At 44.8% G+C, this 24,229-nt stretch overlaps 1 protein-coding gene and 1 non-coding gene across 3 annotated transcripts; both read left to right on the top strand.

Annotated features, from left to right (window-relative positions):
- The first annotated feature begins 3,435 nt into the window (after positions 1-3,435).
- GATM (glycine amidinotransferase) lies at positions 3,436-23,747 on the top strand. 2 transcript variants are annotated; one of them, XM_034434658.3, is made up of 9 exons: positions 3,436-3,654; positions 9,786-10,022; positions 12,899-13,094; positions 16,728-16,918; positions 18,049-18,186; positions 19,725-19,889; positions 22,101-22,164; positions 22,277-22,393; positions 23,532-23,747. In XM_034434658.3, the coding sequence occupies exons 1-9, from the start codon at positions 3,586-3,588 to the stop codon at positions 23,642-23,644; spliced, it is 1,290 nt and encodes a 429-aa protein (XP_034290549.1). In that variant the 5' UTR covers positions 3,436-3,585; the 3' UTR covers positions 23,645-23,747. The 2 variants fall into 2 exon arrangements, with proteins under 2 accessions (XP_034290549.1, XP_087734337.1); XM_087878211.1 differs by lacking the exon at positions 19,725-19,889 and having other exon boundaries at positions 3,466-3,654.
- Positions 15,273-15,344, top strand: TRNAH-GUG (transfer RNA histidin (anticodon GUG)). Its single transcript has one exon. It is a non-coding gene; the product is annotated as a tRNA-His (tRNA).
- Positions 23,748-24,229: the final 482 nt, after the last annotated feature.

The following is a 24,229-nucleotide window of genomic DNA, read 5'->3' as shown; positions in this document are numbered from 1 at the left end:
AGGTGTCTAAAGCTGTAAAATTATACTTACATTGTTGTGTTGATGGTTTTTTAATTTGTTTGTATTTGTATTGTTTTTCTTTTTTTTCTGTGTACTTGTGTTTTTTTAAAGTTGGAAAATGTTTAATAAAAACTATTTTTGTAAAAAAAGGTGTCTAAAGGTTGAATCATGGCAACTGGACTAAACTGTTGGACTGTTAACCATATATTCGTCAAGAATAAAATATATTCATCAAGAATCATAATACACAACACTTAATGATAGTCATAGGATACTAATAAGCAATCAAATCATACTAGAAACCAATAAAAACAATATAACTTGTAAAGATACAAGCAACATGGATATAGCCATAAGTGGGAAGAGATAGGTACTTGTAAGGATGAGAAGAAGAATAGTAATACAGTCTTAGTAGTTAATTTGACAGTGTTGTGGGAATTAGTTGTTTAGCAGAGTGATGGCATTTGGAAAAATGTCCTTGTGTCTTGTTGTTCTGGTGTGCAGTGCTCTATAGCGTCGTTTTGAGGGTAGGAGTTGAAACAATTTATGTCCAGGATTGTCAGTTTGGTCCGCTTGCCACGATTCAACCTTCAGACACAGATCTGCAGATACCCTAAATGTGATTCATAACACGCAAAGCAGCGTGTTAACAGCACCCTAAAGATCCTGGCTTGTCAGATGCTACATGTTTTCTGTCCAGCTCTACGGAGTTGAGAGTTGGCATTTTACAGAAAGCCACTTGAAAAGACTAGAAGCATTTGAAATGTGGATTTGCAGGCGACTGTTACGTATAAGCTGGGTTAACAAAATCACAAATGAGGAGGTGATAAGCTGCCTGGGAAAACCATCAAAACCATTAAAAAAAAGCAAAAGTTAGAATATTTTCGACATGCAAGGACTTACAGACATGGCTTTTTAAACAATTCATCTGATCTGGGGGAGGGGGTTTATTTGGTTTTAATATGGGTTTTAAATTGTGGGATTTTAATTATGCTAAATTAATCATATTTTTTTTATTGTTCTTTGGTTTTTAACCTTTTGTGAGCTGCCCCGAGTCCTTCGGGAGAAGGGCGGCATATAAATTTAACTAACTAACTAACTAACTAACTAACTAACTAACTAACTAACTAACTAACTAACTAAATAAATAAATAAATAAATAAATAAATAAATAAATAAATAAATAAATAAATAAATAAATATGATGTGACACCCAGAAAAATACGACATCCTTCACTTAACCCTCCAGGGAGAGATTGAAGGCAAACGAGGTCCAGACAGAGGAAGAACATCATGGCTTCAAAACCTAAGGGACCGGTTTGGACAAAACTTAACGGCACTTTTTCGTGCGGCTATTGGTAAAAATAGAACTGCCAACATGATCGCCAACATGCGAGGATGGATATGGCACATCAAGAAGAAGAAAGATCCTTGGATCTGCCCATGAAGTTTGAGAAAAAACTTTTTTTTAACCCTTTGAAAACCTTTCATTACCCAAATTAGGTAACACCATCAGGGCTTAGTTTGGGTCTGCAAGAAAACAACCAACTTCAGAGAGCACCAAGGACCTCTGAGGACTTTCATCCTGCTGACCCTTTGCCTACGTTAACCAGAGAACTTGCTAAATCAAAGCTGGTTCATTTAAATTTAATCAAGGGAGATGACCAAGCGCCTCTTAATTCAATTCCAGTCTTCTGCTGTCCCTGGAATTCAATTATTGCCAGAGGTGCACAAGCTAGCCAAGATTTTTTTGTCAATTTTTGCTGGCTTTGTTCCCAGCTTCCCTTACCTGGGCTGCCTTCCAGAATGACAGGAAAGTGAAATGAATGTCAAGCCAAGGTATCAAAAATATGCATCACAAAAATTCTGGGCACCTCTGAAACATTGAGAGGAATGCTGAATGACACCCCCACCCCACCCCCCAAAATAGTGCCATCATCTCTGGAACTCAAGAGAGAAAAGGGTTGGCAGAAAAGTATACAGCCCTCAGTGGTCAGAGATGTACTTTCTATATCACTCTTTTCCCTGCTAGCACTGATGATGTTACCTAGTTGGGTAATGAAACGTCTGCAAGAAAATAAGCAAGCTTAGAGAGCACCACGGACCCAATAAATCATTTACCATACCCCAAATAACCCGAAATAAGAAGAAAATGCTTTAAAAAAACAAACAAACAAACCCACATATACAAAGAAAAGATGGGATTACAATTCTACCTAATGAAGCTTTTCTCAGGAACTGGGTCATCTGATTATTGGCCCATCCAGAAGTTCTATCCCTGGCATAGGATGGTGGACCATGTCTGTACTAAACCTGGCACCCACGTTGGGTCTATGACAACTTGCCACAGCCAACTTGCTGCAGCCAACTCACCACAGCCGACTCACCATGGCCAACACACCACAGCCACCTCATCATGGCCAAGTCTCCATGGCCAACTCACCACAGTCAACTCACCATGGCCAACTCACCATGGGCAACTCACCATGGCCAACTGAATGCAGCCAACTTACCATGGCCAACTCACCATGGCCAGGTCACCATGGCCAGGTCATCATGGTCAACTCACCACGGCCAACTCACCATGGCCAAGTCACCATGGCCAGGTCATCACAGTCAACTCACCATGGCCAACTCACCATGGCCAACTCACCAGAGCCAACTCACTATGGCCAGGTCACCATAGTCAACTCACCATGGCCAACTTGTCACAGCCAACTGAGTGCAGTCAACTCACTATGGTCAATTCACCATGGCTAACTCACCATGGCCAACTCATCATGGCCAACTCATCACAGCCAACTGAGTGCAGCCAACTCGCCATGGCCAATTCACCATGGCCAGTCACCACAGCCAACTCACCATGGCCAACTCACCATGGCCAACTCACCATGGCCAACACCTTCCTTAGGGTCATGTGAAAAAATAAAGTGGAACAACAACTGATGACCTCATTTTACCGGTCCACAATAGAAAATGTCCTCACACCCATGGTGTGATATGCTGGCTTGACAGCCGCGAATAGAAAGACGTTACAGAGGGTGGGGAGCACAGCATAAAACATCGTGGGCTGTCTCCCTGATACCACTAGATGAGCTCGCTAGGCCACGCCCACCAAGCCACACCCTACCCACCAAGCCCCGCCCATAGAGCCGGCAGTAAAATAATTTGGATTTCACCACTGGGTACAGCCTTAAAGTTGCCAAAATTGGAGACCCTCCCTGGGCTAGGACTGAATTCAACCGATGGTTAGTCGTCCCCGTACATTCTGCTGGGAGTTGGGAACGGGAGGCAGCGCCCAGGAGACCCTTCCCCATTCATTCCAGCTATAAAAAGCAACCAAGAAGGCGGAATGCAGCTCGCCTTGCCCCCCACCCACCCCTACCCAGCCTCCCGGCCGGGCCAGCCAATAGGCACCGCGCAAGGGGCGTGCGCAAAGCTGCGCTCAAAAGCGCACAGCTTCAGCTTTTCTTTGGCGTTAACCTGTAGGTGCGAGCCGGATCGGTTGCGCGCACGATTGCTCGGGACGGGGATCCGAACCAGCCCGGGGGGAGAAAAAAAAACCAAAAAAACCAAAAAGCGAGGATGCTGCGCGTGCGGTGCCTGCGCGGAGGCAGTCGAGGGGCCGAAGCCGTGCATTACATTGGGTCGAGGGTAAGCGCCCCTTGCAGCCGGCTGGGAAAGAAAGCACCCCGGTCCCGTTCACACAACCCGCTGAATCCGGTGGCAGGAAGGAAACTTGAAGCCGCTTTCTGAATTCGCACAGCTCCTTGAAAACTCGGGGCGACGCAAAACCAAAGTTGCAGCTCATTCCAGCTGAGCACGTGTGGGTTGAATAGTCAAACTCTTGCTGGGGCTTGTCCAGACCTGATTCAGCGCGTTGGGTGCCAACAAATCAAGTTTAGGATAGTCTGGATAGCAAGCGGGAGAAGCGCGTCGAGGATCGGAGCCCAGAGCGCTTGTTATTCAGGCGAGGGTAGGAGGGCGAGCGATCCTAGGTAGCGCGATCCAAGCAATGCCAGCCATCGCTCGTGAGGGTGCACCAAGGAAACCTCCCCCACGCGCAAAGTCAGGGGAGCGCAGGGAATTGGCGTTGGGTGGGATTTTGAGGAGGTGCGGCTGGTAGGCGAAATCCTACTTCCCGTGGATTCCCCTGGGAGTTTAAAAAAACCAAAATAAAACCAAACGAAAAAACGAGATGAAAAGATAGTCAGACTCAGGAAGAGACTAGATTGCGCAGAAATGGATAGATTGGCATTGAAAAAATTAAACAGAAAGAAGAGGTAGAAATATTATCAAACATGGAATCTTATTTTGCTCAGGGTTGGAAAAAAAGGGGGGGGAAGGAGATTAAGAATGTCCATTTGTATTGTTTAAGCAAATTAAATACCCAGACCATATGATGTTTATTAAGCGTTAAGAAATGTATTTAATAGAAAATCAATTTAAAGAGAAAGAAAAAGAAAAACCTTGGAGCAAACTTTCAAAACTTGCCTTTGGGGGGGCTGGGGGGGTTTCTTTGCATGGAAGGTCAATTTTGATCCAACCAAATTGCAAAGGTTTGGAACTTTGGAAGGAAAAGTTCAGATAGGGATTTTATTTTATGTTATTTTTTTAAAAAATGTGGCGCTTTTTGGCAATCAAATTTAAATGTCCTTGAAATTCCTGTCTTCCCTTTTCTCTCCAAAGAGCTTCAACTCCCATCTGTCCGTATCTTTGATCCCTTTTGGGTTAATTTTGGTTAAATCCTTCCTTCCATTCCTACAAGGGAAATAGTTGTGAAAATTAACTATAACTAAGCTCCTTGTTGAACTAGGTGGCTCAGTGGCTAAGACACTGAGCTTGTCGATCAGAAAGGTCGCCAGTTCGGCGGTTCGAATCCCTAGTACAGGTCTCCCGAGTGAGCAGGTGGTTGGACTAAATGACCTCCAAGGTCCCTCCTAACTCTGTTACTGTTTACTGTAAGTAATTGTTCACTTGCATCAAATCTGATCTGTTCCATAGGCTCTCTGGCTTAAAGTCTGTAATAAAAGTTTTGATTTTGACTTGTTCCTTGGGAAAAAAGATTCCACTCACCTTCCCCACCCCCAACCCCTTGAACCTTGAAGTCCAGAGTCTAAATTTACATATGTCATTTAGCTGCCTATCTCTGTTGTCCTGGGCAAATTTGGGGACAGTGAGTGTTTCTGTGCCAAAGTTTAAATCTCAGGACGGAGGTGTCAACAGACTCATTCTTTATATGCTCTGCGAACAAACAGAGAGGCGGCTTGGTGTCATGGTTAACCAGGAGATAGTGAATTCTAGTTCCATTTTAGGCACAAAGCCAACTGGGTGACCTTAGGCCATTCCCTTCCCTCTTGGCCCTGGGAAAGAGGCAATGGCAAATCATTTCTGAAATCTTGGCAAGAAAACTTACCCAGGCAAAGGCCAAGGAGTCAACCAAGACTTAAACATGCAGTTGTGGACTTACGCACACACAGAGAAGGAGATGCTGGGCATTTGAAAAGCCCTCTGCTCGAAATGGCATTCAAATGCCATTTGAAGCTTTATATAAAGCCTTTAGTAAGTTCACACCTAGAATCCTGCATCCAGTTTTGGTCACCACACTATAAAAAAGATGTTGAGACTCTACAAAAAGTGCAGAGAAGAGCAACCAGGATGATTAGGGGAATGGAGGCTAAAACATTTGACAAATGGTTGCAGGAACTGGGCATGGCTAGTCTAGTGAAGAGAAGGACCAGGGGAGACAGGATAGCAGTGTTTCAATACTTGAGGGGCTGCCACAGAGAGGAAGGGGTCAAGCTATTTTCCAAAGCACCTGAAGGCCAGACAAGGAATCATGGGTGGAAACTGATCAAGGAGAGATTCAACCTGGAAATAAGGAGAAATTTTCTGACACTGAGAACAATCAACCCATGGAACAGAAGTTGCCTTTGGAAGTTGTGGGAGCTTCATCACTGGAGGCTTTCAAGAAGAGACTGGACTGCCATCTGTCAGAAATGGTGTAGGGTCTCCTGCTTAGGTGGGGGGTTGGAGTAGATGACCTACAAGGTCCCTTCCAACTCTGATAATCTGTTAAAACAAATCAGAATTGGGGAGGGCAAATCTAGTCCATCGTCATCTGTTCATTCTGCAAACTCAGTAGTGCGAGAAAAAACGGACAAGGAAACTTCTGCTTTGTGAAGAGCCCATAGAGATTTTTCAAGTGAAGGAAAAAATCAAGTTCACTGCGCAGGCAGGAAGATAGCAGTGGAAAGACAGGAAAAACGGCATCACTTGATCTCCCATTTCCTTTCTTGTCTTGACATGGGATTCTTCATTCCTAGAGAGGCAGCTTCCAGGGTTTCTGAGCTGGATAAAATATGCTGAACTTGGATAGATGGTTATTAGCTGATGTGCTAACCGCCAGCTGAGATTTCTCACCTCACCTGTGTACTCCCAAAACTGTGACTTTGCAGGAAGAGACGCGTGTTAGTCTAGCGGAGCGCCAAAAACCAGAAGTCTGGAAGATACTTTATTTATTTATTTATTGGTTCGATTTATATGCCGCCCTTCTCTGGAGACTCAGGGCGGCTTACAATGCGTTAAACAATAGCCTTCATACTTTTGTATATACCTGCTTAGTAGGGCTTTCGGGAGACACCTAAGCAGTGTTCTTTTTTATACAAAGTCAGCTTATTGCCCCCACAATCCGGGTCCTCATTTTACCTACCTCGAAAGGATGGAAGGCTGAGTCAACCTTGAGCCTGGTGAGATTTGAACTTGCAGTAATTGCAGGCAGCTGGTGCTACTTAACAGCACTTTAGTCTGCTGCACCACCAAGGCTCTGAAAAATATGTGAACAATCAGAGATTTTATTCAAAGGCACAAGATTTCCTGAGATGCAACTCCAACGTAGGATTCAGTGGGGATGCTTGGAGGAAGGGCGGGAGGAAAGACAAGTTGGGCTGTGTAAATGACACACGAGATTTGTGAGGGGCATGGGAATTGCACACAACTGGAACCGTAAAGCCAGAAAATTCCTGGCTGCATCTGTAAGGAACTTTCTGTCCACGGAGTTGGCAGGAGACTATGGTCTGTTTTCTCAAGAATCTCACTTCTTGGTGTCAGGATGGAGGGTGTGGAGCGACAAATTGTGTATCCTGAGTCCACATAAATGTGAGACGTAAATATCATGGTATCACCCTAGAAAACGGGATTAAGGTACTTTCATCCGTGCGTTGCTAGTGCAAAGGGCTGGGCTACAGTATATAGTATAGAGTCCCCCTGGGGAGAAGGGCGGTATATAAGTTAAATTAATAAATAAATTAATAAACATAGCTGCCAAAAAAGCCAATACAGTTCTTAGGCTGCATAAACCGAGGGATAGAATCAAGATCACGTGAAGTGTTAATACCACTTTATAAGGCCTTGGTAAGGCCACACTTGCAAATACTGCATCCAATTTTGGTCGCCACGATGTAAAAAAGATGTGGAGACTCTAGAAAGAGTGCAGAGAAGAACCACAAAGACGATTAGGGGACTGGAGGCTAAAACCTATGAAGAACGGTTGCAGGAACTGGGTATGTCTAGTCTGATGAAGAGAAGGACTAGGGGAGACATGATAGCAGTCTTCCAATATCTCAGGGGTTGCCACAAAGAAGAGGGAGTCAAGCTATTCTCCAAAGCACCTGAGGGCAGGACAAGAAGCAACGGGTGGAAACTAAGCAAGGAAAGAAGCAACTTAGAACTAAGGAGAAATTTCCTGACAATAAGAATAATTAATCAGTGGAACGACTTGCCTCCAGAAGTTGTGAATGCTCCAACACTGGAAGTTTTTAAGATGTTGGATAACCATTTGCCTTAAGTGGTGTAGGGTTTCCTTCCTAAGAAGGGGGTTGGATTAGAAGACCTCCAAGGTCCCTTCCAACTCTGTTATTATATTATATTGTGACATTATGATCCATACCATTTTTTTCATCAATGTGGATTGCACTGGACCTGTTCATTCAGATGGTTTCAGTCCTCCTCTGGGTTTCTGTAGATCTAGCTGTCTTTTTCCTTCAAGTCAGACCTAACCTGCCTGAGATGGACAAACTCTAAAAAAACCGAGCTTGAGATCTTATGAATCTTCCCTTTCCGTGCTCCAACATGCCTTCTCTGGGGAGGAGGGGCTCTTCCCCCCTCTCCAACCTTCTGCTGACCCAGCACACATGCCTATCCTCCCATTTTGGGCTGGGAATGCTGATCATTTGCACTCTGCAAGAAGATAGGGCATACTTGCTCCTAGGCAACTTGTCAGTCTAGTTTTTCCCAACAGCTGGTAGGGAACAAGTGCAGCCTCTTCTACTAAGGGGGTTTGCCTTGAGTAGAAGAACTTACTAAAAGTTGAATCTCTTCTTCTTGCAACACTGGAATGTTTGAAGCAGGGGTGAAATTCAAAAAATTTCCCTACCAGTTCTGTGGGCATGGCTTGGTGGGTGTGGCAGGGGGAGGATACTGCAAAATATTCATTCCCTCCCCACTCCTGGGGGAAGGATATTGAAAAATCTCCATTCCCACTCCACTCGGGGGCCAGCCAGAGGTAATATCTGCCGGTTCTCCGAACTACTCAAATTTTCTGCTACTGGTTCTCCAAACTGCTCAAAATTTCTGCTACTGGTTCTCCAAATTACTCAAAATTTCTGCTACTGGTTCTCCAAATTACTCAAAATTTCTGCTTCTGGTTCTCCAAACTACTCAAAATTTCCGCTATTGATTCTCCAAACTACTCAAAATTTCTGCTACTGGTTCTCGAAACTACTCAAAATTTCTGCTACTGGTTCTCTGAACTACTCAAAATTTTCGCTACCAGTTCTCGAAACTACTCAAAATTTCCGCTACCAGTTCTCCAAACTACTCAAAATTTCCGCTGCTGGTTCTCCGAACTACTCAAAATTTCCACTACCAGTTCTCCAGAACCTGTCAGAACCTGCTGGATTTCACCCCTAGTTTGAAGGTGGGGAAGCCAGTGATATCCCAACATGGACGGATGCTGGGTTGATGTAGAAAGTTAGGCTGGCTGATTCAACACCGTGCTTTCGGTTGCTCTTTGTAACCCGGTTCCCAGACTTTGCTAAGCCATGGTTTGTTTAAGTGACTGGAAGGGGAGAGCGAGGAATCGGGCCAGCCAGTGGTTGGTTCAGCCGATAGGGAGCCACAGCAGGAGGATGAAAGAGCCGCATATGGCTCCAGAGCCGCAGCTTGCTGACTCCCAATCTAGTCCAACCCCCTGCCCAAGCAGGAAAGACCCTACACCCATGATGGCGAACCTATGGCACATGTGCCAAAGGTGGCACGTAGACCCCTCTCTGTAGGCACGCGTGCCTTGCCAGCTGCTCTTCTGGTTTTTGGAGCTGGCCAGTTGGTCTTCGCGGGTGCCGGAGAGCCAGAAAACGGCCTGAAAATGGCCAAAAAACAGGGTGTTTTTTGGGCCATTTTCAGGCCGTTTTCAGGCTGTTTTTGGGTCATTTTTTGGGCCAGAAACGGCCTGAAAATGGCCTGAAAATGGCTTGAAAACAGCCAAAAAATGGCCAAAAACCAGGCATGTGTGTGCTGCCCAGTTGGTCTTCAGGTTTATGGTGCTCCGGTTTGGGCACTCGGTGCTGAAAAGGTTCGCCATCACTGCCCTACCCCGTTTCTGACAAATGGCAGTCCAATCATTGTTTCCCTGGAACCGAAAACCTTATGATAGGCCCCATCTAGTCACACACCGCTATGATTTCCCCCCCCTACTTCTGATGGTTGTTTTTGCTTTTCAATTCAAGTTTGGAAGAGTCGTCACGGGATGGGTGCAGCGAACTTTCCAGAGCACCCAGGCTGCAGCGGCCTCCAATGCTCCCTGCCCTCCTGTTGCTGCTGCTGCTGCTGAACCCTCCAAAGTTCCTGACCCTAGTCCAGAAAATTGTCCTGTCTCTGCCTACAATGAATGGGACCCACTGGAAGAAGTCATTGTGGGGAGAGCCGAAAATGCCCGTGTTCCTCCTTTCACAGTGGAGGTGAAGGTGAGTCTTTACTCTCTGAAGTTTCCTTAATTCTAAGTTGGATCTCTTTAATGATCTTCCACCTGTTGCTTCTTGTCCTGCTTTCTGGTTTCGAAGAAGGAAGGAAAACTGGCGTTTTCTGCCCTTGACTTGTTCATAAGATAGAAGATAAGTAAAGTTTTAGACTCTTATGTGAGGTTTTTTTTTTTTTTTTAATTTGATTTATATGCCGCCCTTCTCCGGAGACTCAGGGCGGCTTACAATGCGCTAAGCAATAGCCTTCATCCTTTTGTATATTTATACAAAGTCAGCTTATTACATGGATAAGAGAAATAACAGATTATGAAATTGAATTAGAACCTGAGATTTTTCTATTAGGCATGATTAAAAAGAACATCCGAAATGACATAAAATACCTAACGCTTCATATAATCACAGCGGCTAGATTAGCGCTAGCACAATTTTGGAAAAGCGACCGACTGCCAACTGACCAGGAACTAATACAAAAAATATACACATGCGCAGAAATGGACAAACTAACTTTAGAGTTACAGGATAAGGAGGACTCAAAATATTATGCAATATGGAATAGATGGTACCAATGGATAAACCAGAGGAAAGGAAATGGGTAGAGATGAAATTTAGAAGAAATTAATATAATTAAAAACAGCACTGTCAGAAGGATAGAATATGAAATATGTTACTGTATGTTTGTATATATGTATGTATATAGAATAACGGAAATCAGTCAATAGGTGAAGTTTATGTACTGTATATGTAAATTTATTTCTTGATTGAGAGAAACTTGTATGTTTTAAATGTTTTTTAACAATCAATGAAGTTTTGTTTTAAAATTAAAAAAGAAGAAAGGATAGAAGGCTGAGTCAACCTTGAGCCTGGCGAGATTCGAACCTGCAGTAATTGTAGGCAGCTGGTCTTAATAACAGGGTGCTTTAGACCACTGTACTACCAAGGCTCCAGACTATTCATTTTTTGCAGCAAAAGCAATTATTGCGCAGAGGGATGATTGCCTGAGCTTTCATGGATCCAAGTCCACAGAGGGCATGGATTGTGGAAGCTGAAGTCATCACCTTTGCAAGCGTGGCCATCCTGCTGGATGCAGCGATGGTCTCAGATGACATTTAGAAGAGCCGAAAACAAATGAACGAAAACACAACTTGAAAGTTGCTGAGCTGGCCGTTTGGGATCCAGTCCGCATGACACCCAACTTATCTCGGAAGCTTTAGGACGATTACTTGTTGCTGGAAAATCTGTCCTGGCCCTTGAACCATACACGTGATTGAAACTGCTACTGCGGTAATTCCAGCAGCACAAATCTCACAGCCTGAGAGTCAACAACGATGGAGGGCATGGAGTTGAGAGACCTGTGGGAAGTGTCTTCAGGAGCAGGAACGGCCTGTTCTCTAGTCTTTATAACTGTTTCTAGGAAAGTCTTCTAAGGAAAGACTCCTGGCTCCACTGCTGTGTATCTTCTTGTACCTTCTTCTGGCCTGACCATTAGTGATCCCTCTTATCACCTGCCTTGCTCTGTCTGGATGAAATTGAACAGAATTAGTTGTGACCAGGGGTGGGCTTCACAAATTTTAGCAAGGGGTTCTCTGCCCGGTTACTGGGTGGGTGTGGCCATGGTGGGCATGGCCTAGTCTGCCTCCTGCATCATTGGGGGGGCGTGTTTTTGTCCTCCCCAGGCTCCAGAAGCTTTCTTCAAGCCTCCGGGAGGGTGAAAATGGCCTCCCCAGGCTCCGGAGGCCCTCTGGAGGCTGGAAACGGGTCCATTTCCAGCCTTCCCGAACTTCCAGTAGGCCCGTTTTTCTCCCTCCCCGAGCCTCTGTGCATGCCCTGCACTTAACCTGCATCCATAACAGGCTGTGTGGGGACTCCTGGGAGGGGCAGAGTGGGGTGGGCCGGGCCATCCATGAGTGGGATTTAGGGTTCTCCAAACTGCACAGAATCTTAGCTAGAGGTTCTCCCGAACCCTTTCGAACCCCTAGCAGCCCACCTCTGGTTGTGACACTAGAAGAAGCACCTCTGCCTTGTATCAGTGGGAATGGAGGGATTCCCCCTGTTGCGATTGTGGTGCTGATATACAAAATATTAAACATATCCTTCCAAGGTCGGTAAAATGAGGACCCAGATTGTTGGAGGCAATAAGTTGACTCTGTAAACCATTTAGAGAGGGCTGCAAAAGCACTGTGAAGTGGCATATAAGTCTAAGGGCTATTGCTATTGCTATTCTGGTTTTGCATCTTGTGTGAATTTAATCTATTGGCTTTAATGCATCATGCAAAACAGATTAAGGGTTAATTTAATAATTAGGAAGCATGTTGGTCAGGAATTGTGGGAGACAGTGTAGCATGAGGGTTAAAGTGTTCCATTGGGATTGGAGATCCAGGTTTAGGTTTCAAGAGATGTGGTGGCGCAGTGGTTAGAATGCAGTACTGCAGGTCGCTTCTGTTGGCTGCTGGCTGCCGGCTGCCGGCTGCCTGCAATTTGGCAGTTCGAATCTCACCAGGCTCAAGGTTAACTCAGCCTTCCATCCTTCCGAGGTCGGTAAAATGAGGAGCCAGATTGTTGGGCGCAAATATGCTGACTGTGTAAACCGCTTAGAGAGGCCTGTAAAGCATTGTGAAATGGTATATAAGCCTAAATGCTATTGCTATTAATGTTTGTGAACCCAGTCGTGATTTACTCAACAAACCATAACAAAGTGTGTTATGGAATTTCCCCTTTTTAGGGGAGTCGGTGATTCCTCTCTGCGAGAACAGAGAAATCTTCTTTTGTTCATCTGTTGGAAAAACCATTTGCGCAATTGTCTGTAAATAGTTTGTTTCACACAAGAGTTTGTGGTTTTTCTTTCTTTTTTGTTATTTCCCCAGGCTAATACCTATGATAAGTACTGGGAATTTTATCAGAAGTACGGAGGCCAGAGTTTTCCTGAGGATTATATCAAGAAAGCAATCGCTGAGATTGAAGAAATGTGCAATATTTTGAAGATGGAGGGAGTGATTGTGAAGAGGCCAGAAATCCTCAACTGGTCAACCCGATATAAAACACCTGATTTTGAATCTACTGGTACTTTTTACTGAATAGCTTTCAACAAAGTTTAGTGCTTTACACCTGTGCATTTTCTGTAGTCTAGTTACTTATTGATTATCGGGGCACTTTATTTATTATCTATATATATAAAAGCGAAAACCACTCATGCATTAATCACAAAATCTCCAGAACCGTAAAGCCTACAAACTTGAAATTTGCCACGTATGTTCCTCTTGGCTTCTAGATGCTCACTAAGAAAGGATTTTTTGAAATGACCATCAGAGCATTAATATTTCCTATATTATTATTAACACGCTCTGCCCCCTCCCCACCTGAAAAGAAACCTGTTCCAAATGCAAAACACAAGCAGAGGAGAGGAGTTTCACTTTCAGTTTTACTTTCACAGCAGCAAGCAGCTTTATTATAGAACAGTTGAGCTAAGCCACGCCCATCCTCCTTCCTGTCTCCTCCTTGTTCACGCAGCAAATACTGTTTGAGTTTCCAAACACCCCTCAACTCTCTCATACACTGACAGGACGCTAGCCAGATGAATACCAATGAATGTTGCAAGCTGGGACATTCTACTCCCCCTTCCCCTCTGTTCCAACTGCCAGTTGCATTATATTAACACACACTGATGCTACGGAGTTACACATTCTACATTAAGTTTCAAGCTGCAAGTATCTATTTATCAAGCCCGAGCACATAATTTTGTAGCAAAGCACGGGCGTCCAGCTGGTTTTAAATATTGGATCGCAAAGCCACCCATTATGTTCCAGAAACACAATTTTTACTGCCGGTAGTCCTCCACATATGACCACAATTGAGCCCCAAATCTCTGTTGCTAAGCGAGACTATTTTTGCCTCATTTTATGATCTTTTCTTGCCGTAGTTTTTAAGTGGATCACTGCAGTTGTTACGTTAGTCACATGGTTGTTTAGTGAATCTGACTTCCCCCATTGACTTTGCTTGTCAGAAGGTCGCAAAAGGGAATCACATGATCCCGGAACACTGCAACTGTCATGAGTACATGCCAGTTGCCAAGCCTCTGAATTTTGATCATGTGGCCACGGTAATGTTGCAACGCTCGGAAGTGTGAAAAATGGTCATCAATCACTTTTTTTCCAGTGCCATTGTAATTGCAAACGGTCACTAAATGAACTATAGTAAGCCAAAGATTACCTGTATTTAAAAAGTCATTATTATTTTTTTTAAAAAAATGAGAACAGCAAGGGGAATTATAACAGATAAGGAAAATTATTTTAAAAAATTAAATATTAAATTAATTATTTAATTATTATTAAAGGGACATGGTGGCTTAGTGGCTAAGACGCTGAGCTTGTCGATCGAAAGGTCGGCAGTTCAGCGGTTCGAATCCCTAGTGCCGCGTAATGGGGTGAGCTCCCATTATTTGCCACAGCTTCTGCCAACCTAGCAGTTCGAAAGCACATAAAAAATGCAACTAGAAAAATAGGGACCACCTTTGGTGGGAAGGTAACAGCGTTCCGTGCGCCTTTGTCATTTAGTCATGCCAGCTACATTACCACGGAGACGTCTTCGGACAGCGCTGGCTCTTCAGCTTTGAAACAGAGACAAGCACTGCCCTCTAGAGTCGGGAACAACTATCACATATGTGCGACGGGAACCTTTACCTTTAAGGAAAATTATTAGCAAGGAGGAATGTTAGGAGAATAGCACAGGAAAGAGAAAGGGAAGGCCAAATTAAAAAAAACAACATTAAATTTTAAAACAAAATGAAAAAAACAAAAACAAAACAATTTTACAGTTTGTTTACAATTATTATGGAGTTGATAAAAACAGGATGGAAATATTGTAGGGTAACCAGGGGGTCTAGAAACAGGTCTGACTTCTCACCCCGTTCTTTGAAGGCCAGTTTACCTGCTAAATTGATGCTTATCAATTTAACGCACATACCTGTGTGATTGAATGTATAAATTGTGGCACTTTCTTTTCTAAAGCACACAGAGCACACGTAAGTTGCTGGCCATCATGTTTTCTTTTATAACTTGAAAAAAAAAAAGACAATCCTTGGGATTTTAACATTCTTTGCTATATTTTCATTCAAACTGCATCATTCACAAAAAGCAACCTTACTGGAAACATTGAATGTTGTGGTCGTGTATCGACAATGTGCATTGCGCACAACCATACTAAAGCACAGAGATGGAGAGCCACTCAGTTCTTCAGTGGCACGCCGTGATCGTATAGTGGTTAGTACTCTGCGTTGTGGCCGCAGCAACCTCGGTTCGAATCCGAGTCACGGCAGTTCCTCCTTCAATTTTTTTCTCAGCCTTCTGAAATGTCCCATTTAATAAATAGGATAGAACATATTAAAACTAACTTCATTCTTTGAGCCTGGCTAGGTGGCTCAGTGGCTTAAGGCGTTGAGCTTGTTGATCGGAAAGTTTGGCAGTTCAAATCCATAGTATAGGACTCCTGCGTGAGCAAGGGGTTGAACGAGATCAGCGGTCACCAACTGGTGGTCTGTGGACCACTGGTAGTCCGTGAGAAAATTTTGGCGGTCCGTGGAAAAATTATTTGCATTTTTTTTATATTGCACTAAATCAGGGGTCCTCAAACTACGGCCCCTGGGACGGATACGTGCAATGAACGTTTGTGTTGCTGCAGAGAGTCTCCCCCTTCGGGGTCTTTTTGTATGGGTCGGAGGGGGACAGAAATTCCAATTTGCAGTCTGCTTCGGCCTCCTGGTGTGGGGCTTTGGGCGAAGGCTGGAGGGAAGCGCCACTGGTGGCGAAGAGCCCGAGGGCCTTGTTCCAGTGGGACTGCATCATGGCCTGGAACTGGCTGACCATCTCAGCCCGCTGAGCCTCCAGGTGCCGGTACCTGGCCTTGCACTCCCGCAGGTCTTCCCTCTGCTTGGAAATCCTATGCTCCTAGTCCTCAGGGAGGTGCTTCTACTGAGCCTCCTTCTCGGTCAGGTCCAATTTGAGCTGAGCCAGCTGTTTTGCCAACTCTTTCTCATGCTGGTTGCTCGAGCAGGGAGGCGAGGAGTGGGTGGGAGGGGAGGGGCGAGTATTTATTTATTTATTTATTTATTTATTTGTTTGTTTGTTTCCATTTCTATACCGCCCTTCTCCAAATAGGACTCAGGGCGGTGAACAGCCAAAGTATAAAAAACATTAAATATTGATTAAATATTTTGGCCGTAAATTAAAACAACCCGATTTAAAATCAATTTAAAATTTAACTCAAGCCAGCCCAGCTAGTTGAAATAAATGGGTTTTCAGGGCCCGACGAAAAATCTGGAGGTCTGTTATTGTACGTAACTCTGGGGGGAGATTGTTCCAGAGGGTGGGCGCCGCCACAGAGAAGGCTCTCCCCCTGGGGGTCGCCAGCCGACATTGTCTGGCGGACGGCACCCTGAGGAGGCGAGGCGCCCCTCGATGTGAGTGACATCGAGTTGGCCACGCCCACCCAGTCACATGACCACCTACCCACGCCCACCCAGCCAGTCATTAAGCAGATCGTATGAGTGGTCCACGGGATTTAAAATTATGAATTTAGTGGTGCCTGAGGTCCGAAAGGTTGGGAACCCCTGGACTAGATGACCTCCAAGCTCCCTTCCAACTCTGTTACTGTTACCTAAGAATAACAGGCGTGTGTTGTGTGTCTCGATTTCCCTGGCAGGCATGTACGCAGCTATGCCGAGAGACATTTTACTTGTAATTGGGAATGAAATCATCGAAGCGCCGATGGCGTGGCGAGCCCGGTTCTTTGAATATAGAGCGTATCGCCGAGTCATTAAAGAGTATTTTCACCAGGGAGCCAAATGGACAACAGCACCGAAGCCCACGATGTCTGATGAGCTTTACGACCAGGTAGCATTTTCTGATTCTCCAAAATAATCAATAGAAGAGAATATTTGAACACTGGGGTCCTTGGGGCTCTGTAAGCTTGGTTGTTTTCTTGCGGATGTTTCATTACCCGGCTAGATAACATCATCAATGCTAGAGAGGGGGGTTTGTGGAGTGGAGGAGGGGGGGAGGAGGAGGAGGAGGACTAGGATTAGGGCTGTGGGATCTTTGATGCTTTCTGAACTTGGTTGTTTTGCAGATATCTCATTACCTAACTAGGTAATATCATCAGTATTAAAAAGGAATGGGGTTTGTGGAGAGTAGTAGTAGTAGTAGTAGTAGTACTGCTACTACTACTACAATGGGGTATTTGATGCTTTCTGAACTTGGTTGTTTTGCAGATATCTCATTAACTAACTAGGTAATATCATCAATATTAAAAAGGAATATGGTTTGTGGAGACTACTACTACTACTACTACTACTACTACTACTACTGTGGGATCTTTGATGCTTTCTGAGCTTGGTTGTTTTGCAGATATCTCATTACCTAACTAGGTAATATCAGTATTAAAAAAGAATAGGGTTTGTGGAGAGTAGTAGTAGTAGTAGTAGTAGTAGTAGTACTGCTACTACTACTACTGTGGGATCTTTGATGCTTTCTGAACTTGGTTGTTTTGCAGATATCTCATTACCTAACTAGGTAATATCATCAGTATTAAAAAAGAATAGGGTTTGCGGAGAGTAGTAGTAGTAGTAGTAGTAGTAGGACTGTGGGATCTTTGATGCTTTCTGAACTTGGTTGTTTTGCAGACATGTCATTACCCAACTAGGTAACATTATGAGTTGCTAGAAGGGAGTGGGGTTTGCGGAGTGGAGGAGGAGGGAAAGGGGAAAGAGGAAGAGGAAGAGGAGGAGGAGAACGACTATGAGGTCTTTGATGCTTTCTGAACTGGACTGTTTTCTTGCAGTTATTTCATTACCCAACTAGGTAACACAATCAGTGCTGAGAGAGAGTGGGGTTTATTTATATACAAGTGCTTTTTTTCTCTTCTGGGCACTGAACTTTCCTTGCTGCAGCCCCTTAAGGCTGTGTATATTTTTTGCCTCCATTGGGTCCCAAGGATCATGTGCTATGTCTGTCTTAAAAATTAGGATTATCCCATCCGCACCGTGGAGGACAGGCACAAGTTGGCTGCCCAGGGGAAATTTGTCACCACTGAATTTGAGCCATGCTTTGACGCTGCAGACTTCATAAGAGCTGGGAGAGATATCTTTGTGCAAAGAAGTCAGGTAAGTCAATCAAGACCCCTCCCTCAAGTTTTCCTTAAATCTTATATATCTGTTGTTGCTCCGTTGCCTGAGCCTGGGCTATCGACAGATGCAGACTCTGAGAGTGAGGGAGAGGAGTTGGCAAGGTCTCCCTCTCCAGGACCCTCCTCTCTGGCAATGCCTCTGGAGGACACCGAAGGCCAAGAGATAGGCCCAGAGCCAAGCACGTCCCCACAGCCACAGGTGGACAGCGACGAAGGAGATAAGTGCTAGCTGGATCCTCGACAGCGGCGCAGGGAGAAGCGTGCGCAGCAGAGGGGAAGGCATGCCAGAGATTAGCTGAGTCACTGGACCACACCCCACAGGGTATAAATGTGGGTGTGGTGGCCGGTTCAGTTTGTGACGAGCAAAAACTAGAAATAATCCATGATCTCTGCGTTACTGGACTGCTGCCTGCCTTGTCGGACTGCATGTGGACTAATCCTTGTATTGCTGAAACTTTGCCTGTTTTATCGGAATGCTTGCAGTCTATTCTTTGTTTTGTGTGAGTAAAGTCTGAATTGGCAGCCAGCCACTGGGTTGCTGCCAGCTTTATCTTTCAAGACTTTGTCGTGTGGCTTATTAACTCCGGGCCGTCTGTGGGGGTGCGTGTGTGGGACGGGGACAGAACAATATCTATAAGTCAGGGGTGGGTTCTACTTACCTTTACTACCAGTTCGTAACGGGGCCGCACACACACGCTTGCTTTGCCCGCTCGCGCACACACTCTTCTGTGCAAGCGCAGAAGCGTTTTGATTATGTCAGGGTCAGTGGGCGGAGCCTCCTGCCAGTTTTACTACCGGTTTTATAGAACCGGTGCGAACCGGGGGCAACCCACCACTGCTATAAGTCCTGTAAGTGTACGGTTATTTTTTTCTCCCTTTTTTTCAAAGTGTGTTAACAAGTTCAACCAAACGAAAGCATGTGTGAACACACTAGTATAAATTAAAACAAGCTTTCCTGTCTAGGATGGAACTAGAATTCACTGTCTCCTGGTTTCTAAGCCAAAACCTTAACCGTTACACAAAATTCCTTTTCATCACACCTCACACAGTTACATTAAATTTGGTTTAAAGGTTGCATCCAGTGCTAGCTCTAAATAAATTGATCTTAATCTTGGCTAGTCATTGATACCCCCCCAAAAAAAGAAATTGAACACTGAACTGGGATTATCACAGTAACAGGGCTGAAGTTACAAAATTTGGGAAAGTCCAAATGTCCACTTTGATTCGGATCATAGAGGGAGCTTTGCAGGGGTGGGCTTCAAAAATTTTAGCAAGGGGTTCTCTGCCCGGTTGCTGGGTGGGCATGGCCATGGTGGGCCTCCTGTACCATGGAGGGGTGGGCATTTTTGCCCTCCCTGGGCTCTGGAGGCTTTCTTCGAGCCTCTGGGAGGGCAAAAACGGCCTCCCCAGGCTCCAGAGGCCCTCTGGAGGCTGGAAACAGGCATGTTTCCAGCCCTCCTGAATTTCCAGTAGAAACCAGATGCATTTTTGCTTTCCTTTTCTCTGTTGTCGCAGGTTACAAATTTCATGGGCATTGAGTGGATGAGGAGACATCTTGCTCCAGACTATAGAGTCCATACTATTTCTTTCAAAGACCCGAACCCAATGCACATCGATGCTACTTTTAATATCATTGGCCCTGGGGTCGTGCTTTCTAATCCAGATCGCCCCTGTAACGAGGTAAGAGGGCTTCACAGAGGAATCGGGTACTTCAGATAGTCCTTGATTTATAATCTTTCTAACCATTCTAAGCAGTGGTGGAATTCAATTTTTTTTTTTACTACCGGTTCTGTGGGCGTGGCTTGGCGGGCGTGGCAGGGGAAGGGTACTGCAAAATCTCCATTCCCACCCCACTTCAAGAGAAGGATACTGCAAAATCTCCATTCCCACCCCACTCTGGGGCCAGCCAGAGGTGGTATTTGCCGGTTCCCAGAACTACTCAAAATTTCCGCTACCGGTTCTCCAAAACAGTTCTCAGAACCCCCGCCCCCCCTTCACACGGTGACAAAAAGGTTAGCCATCACTCATCTATGCTACTAAAAAAAAAATTATTCCATTGCATGAAATCATAATATAGCAGGATATATATATATATATATATATATATATATATATATATATATATATATATATATATATATATATATATATATATATGGGGGGGATAGTACGGCTTGCTAGCCATGATTTATGGGTTACTGTGTTACGCAATATTTGTTCTTCAGCCTCCTTATCTCTACTTAATGCAATTAAAAGACTGAGGGTTGCATTTGAGGAGTCCAGCAATTTTCCCATTCTTGCTGCAGCTATAAAAAAGTGTCAACGGAGGGTCAGGTAAAGGTAAAGGTTCCCCTCGCACATATGTGCTAGTCGTTCCTGACCCTAGGGGGCGGTGCTCATCTCCGTTTCAAAACCAAAGAACTAGCGCTATCTGAAGATGTCTCTATGGTCATGTGGCCGGCATGTCTCAATGCTAAAGGCGCATGGAACGCTGTTACCTTCCCATCAAAATGGTCCCTATGTTTCTACTTGCATTTTTTACGTGCTTTCGAACTGCTAGGTTGGCAGAAGCTGGGACAAGGAACGGGAGCTCACCCCGTAACGCGGCGCTAGGGATTTGAACCGCTGGAACTGCCGACCTTTCAATCGAGAAGCTCAGCATTTTAGTCACTGAGCCACCCCGCCCCTTTTCAACGGAGGGTAGATGGAAGCTAAACTTGGACTGTGAATGAAAAAGAAATGTAAAAACATTTAAAAACATACTGTCAGTTCTCCCAGGTAAACCAGACAGAGAACAGGAATAAATGAACTAATTCTTACTTTATTGTAAGGCTACATTAAGAAATTCTTACCAATCGAAAAGTACAACTTCCCACTGCCAGTCTTAAATGTTTGGATCCTTTAGGAAGGTGAATCCTTCCTAAGTTTCTCCCTCTGATCATTAAACCACTGGAGGCTCCTGCCTCTCTTATCTGTTTCCTAGGCAACAGCTCTTCCCTTCATTCCCCAAGGTCACCCCCACATTCCATTACATACATAGGCACGCAGGAAATCAGATTTTGCTAAAAAAAAGAAGAAGATCTTAATGCCAAACAAAATGCAAAGCAGTGGTGGTATTTAGCTGGTTTTATCCGGTTCGGGCGAATTGGTAGTGGCGGCTGTGGGAGGCTCTGCCTATCTGCCCGGATGTAACCACATCCTGTTTTTGATGCTCTGTACATGGGCGGAAGGCTCTGCACAGGCACGGAAGGACCTGCGCAGGCGCGGAGGTAACCACATGCAAGCGAAGGTCCTGCACACATGTGTACGCTCACATTTGCAAACCTGTAGCAAAGGTATTATTATTATTATTATTATTATTATTATTATTATTATTATTATTATTATTATTATTATTATTATTATTATTATTATTATTATTATTCATATTTCTATGCCGCCCAGTCTCCTAGGACTCTGGTCGGCTTACACCAAAGACAGTATACTAAATAGCATATTGCCCCCAACAATCTGGGTCCTCATTTTACCCACCTCGGAAGGATGGAAGGCTGAGTCAACCTTGAGCCGGTGAGATTTGATCCGCTGATCTGCTGAACTAGCAGTCAGCTGAAGTAGCTGCAGTACTGCACTCTAACCACTGCGCCACCTCGGCTCCTAAGTGAATACCACCCCTCATGCAAAGGTTGAAATTGGCATCGGAAGAGAAGCTTCTTCCATTATGATCCTATTCTTGGTTGCCGGGCAGATTAAACTGCTGATTCATCCATCGTTTTTATGTCACAGCAGAGAAACTAATAGACTTACTAGGAGTGCACAGCTGGAGAATCTACGCAGAAAACAATATGATTTCCCAGTGTGAAGCTGTCTCTCTTTTCTTCCCGACTCTCTTAGATTGATCTCTTCAAGAAGGCAGGCTGGACAATCATTCATCCACCGCTTCCTCTGATCCCTGACAGTAGGTTTGGCTTTGTTTCCATATGGACTTCCCATGACTTGGGAAGCCAACGTTCTATTGCGATGGTTGCACGGTGAGACACATCCATGAGTGCTCATGTTTTCATCTCTAGATCATCCGCTGTGGATGTCTTCCAAATGGCTTTCCATGAACGTCCTGATGCTGGATGAGAAACGTGTGATGGTAGATGCCAACGAAACCCCGATCCAGAAGCTCTTTGAAAGCCTAGGTAAGACCAATTTAGCTAGATGGGCCATCATTTCATGGAACAGTTATTTTCAGAGTTTGTGTCTGTAGAACACACATTTTCTTAAGGCAGGGATCGGCAATCTTAAATACTCAAAAGAGCCACAAAGGTCCTAACCGAAAGCCCCCTGTTCAATTCTGGAGCCGACCGGTAAACCCGCCCCTTGCCATAGAGTCTCCTCCTGGCGTGTTATGCTTCCCCTCCCCAACCAGAAGCTCCTCTCAAAATTGTGGTGCTGACCGGCGACAGGGAGCCACAGCAGAGGGATGAAAGAGCCACATGCGGCTCCAGAGCTGCGGGTTGCCGATCCCTGTCCTAAGGATAATTTAACCCAGATTACTCCAACTCAGTGTTTCTCCGACTCAGTGTTTCTCCAAGTAAATGTCCTCCAGAAGCATTGGAATCTCTTCTAGATCCAAAATTCAAGCTGGAGTTTGGAAGTTCAACATCTTAGAAGGCCACCAAGTCAGCAAAAGCTGTTGCAGGCACAAAATGCTGAACTTTACTCCTGATCAGTCCTTTTGAGATCTGGAGATATGGCTGGCCTCCTTAACCTTCAAGATTTTTGCCTGCACTTCAAGGTTAAGAGAAGGCTAGATGTCCTTCACGTTTTAGAGAGATGTGAGGTCTCCCTCAAAGAGATACCACTTCATCTTTCTGATCAGCCCTGGAAAGAGGATGAAAGATGTAGGAGCCGTGGGGACACACTGGTTATAATGCGGTACCACAGTCTTAACTCACTGCTCGCTCCAGAAGTTCGATTCTGAGCCTCTCCAGGTTGACTCGGCCTTCCATCCTTCCCAGGTTGGTAAAACGAGGACTCAGATTGTTGGGGGCCAATACGCTGACTCTGTAAACTGCTTAGAGAGGGCAGTAAAGCGGTATATAAGTCTTAACTGCTATTGCTATGACTCCTCCCTGATTGGACAGACATTGGGGCGGGTGGCATGGGATTTGAGACCTTCATAGAGTCTTCTAATTCAAGGTTTACATGCAATATCATAATTAGAAAACCTATTGCTTTTGGCAGTGTATGCCCATGTTTGACTTCTCATTCATTCCATGGGGGGAGGTGGGGAAATTACCTTCGAGAAATTGCCTTCTCTTCTTTTGCCTGCAGGCATTTCAACCATCAAAGTGAACATCCGCCACGCCAATTCTTTGGGAGGAGGCTTCCACTGCTGGACCTGTGACATACGTCGCCGTGGGACCTTGAAGTCTTATTTTGATTAGCAGGAGGTCTGTCTGAAGCACAGGCCACCATCCAATGGGAATGCATGAGTCATAACATGAAGAGGTTAGCTTCCCCCGGGGCTCCTTAAAATAATAATAATAATAATAATAATAATAATAATAATAATAATAATAATAATAATAATAATAATAATAATAATAATACCAATGTAGATGCATGAGTTGCTGTGCTTTGAATCAGGTTCCTCCTCTTCCTAACTTGTGGTCCCCGTCCCCGATCCCCAGGGCAGGACAGTGCACCCTAAGGGTCTATTCACACATTATGAACAAGGAATGGGGGCCATAGGTAATTAGTGCTCCTTGATAAATGGTTGGCATTTGAGAGATTGCTTCCCTTATTTGGGCAGGTATTCTTTGATTGACACATCCGAGTGGACACTGGGACTATTTATAGAGAAGCGAGGTTCGTGTTTTTGAGTTAGTTTACTACAAGCTGATAGGGCTGCAGCCAGTGGTGAAATTCAATTTTTTTTTACTACCGGTTCTGTAGTGGGCGTGGCTTGGTGGGCGTGGCTGGGGAAGGATACTGCAAAATCTCCATTCCCACCCCACTCCAGGGGAAGG

Source organism: Pantherophis guttatus, chromosome 13, assembly GCF_059756535.1.
Source record: "Pantherophis guttatus breed Tessera chromosome 13, ASM5975653v1, whole genome shotgun sequence".
NCBI classification, from domain to species: domain Eukaryota; kingdom Metazoa; phylum Chordata; class Lepidosauria; order Squamata; family Colubridae; genus Pantherophis; species Pantherophis guttatus.
Note: the sequence above shows the minus strand (reverse complement) of the source record. Positions and strands in the feature narration are given on the sequence as shown.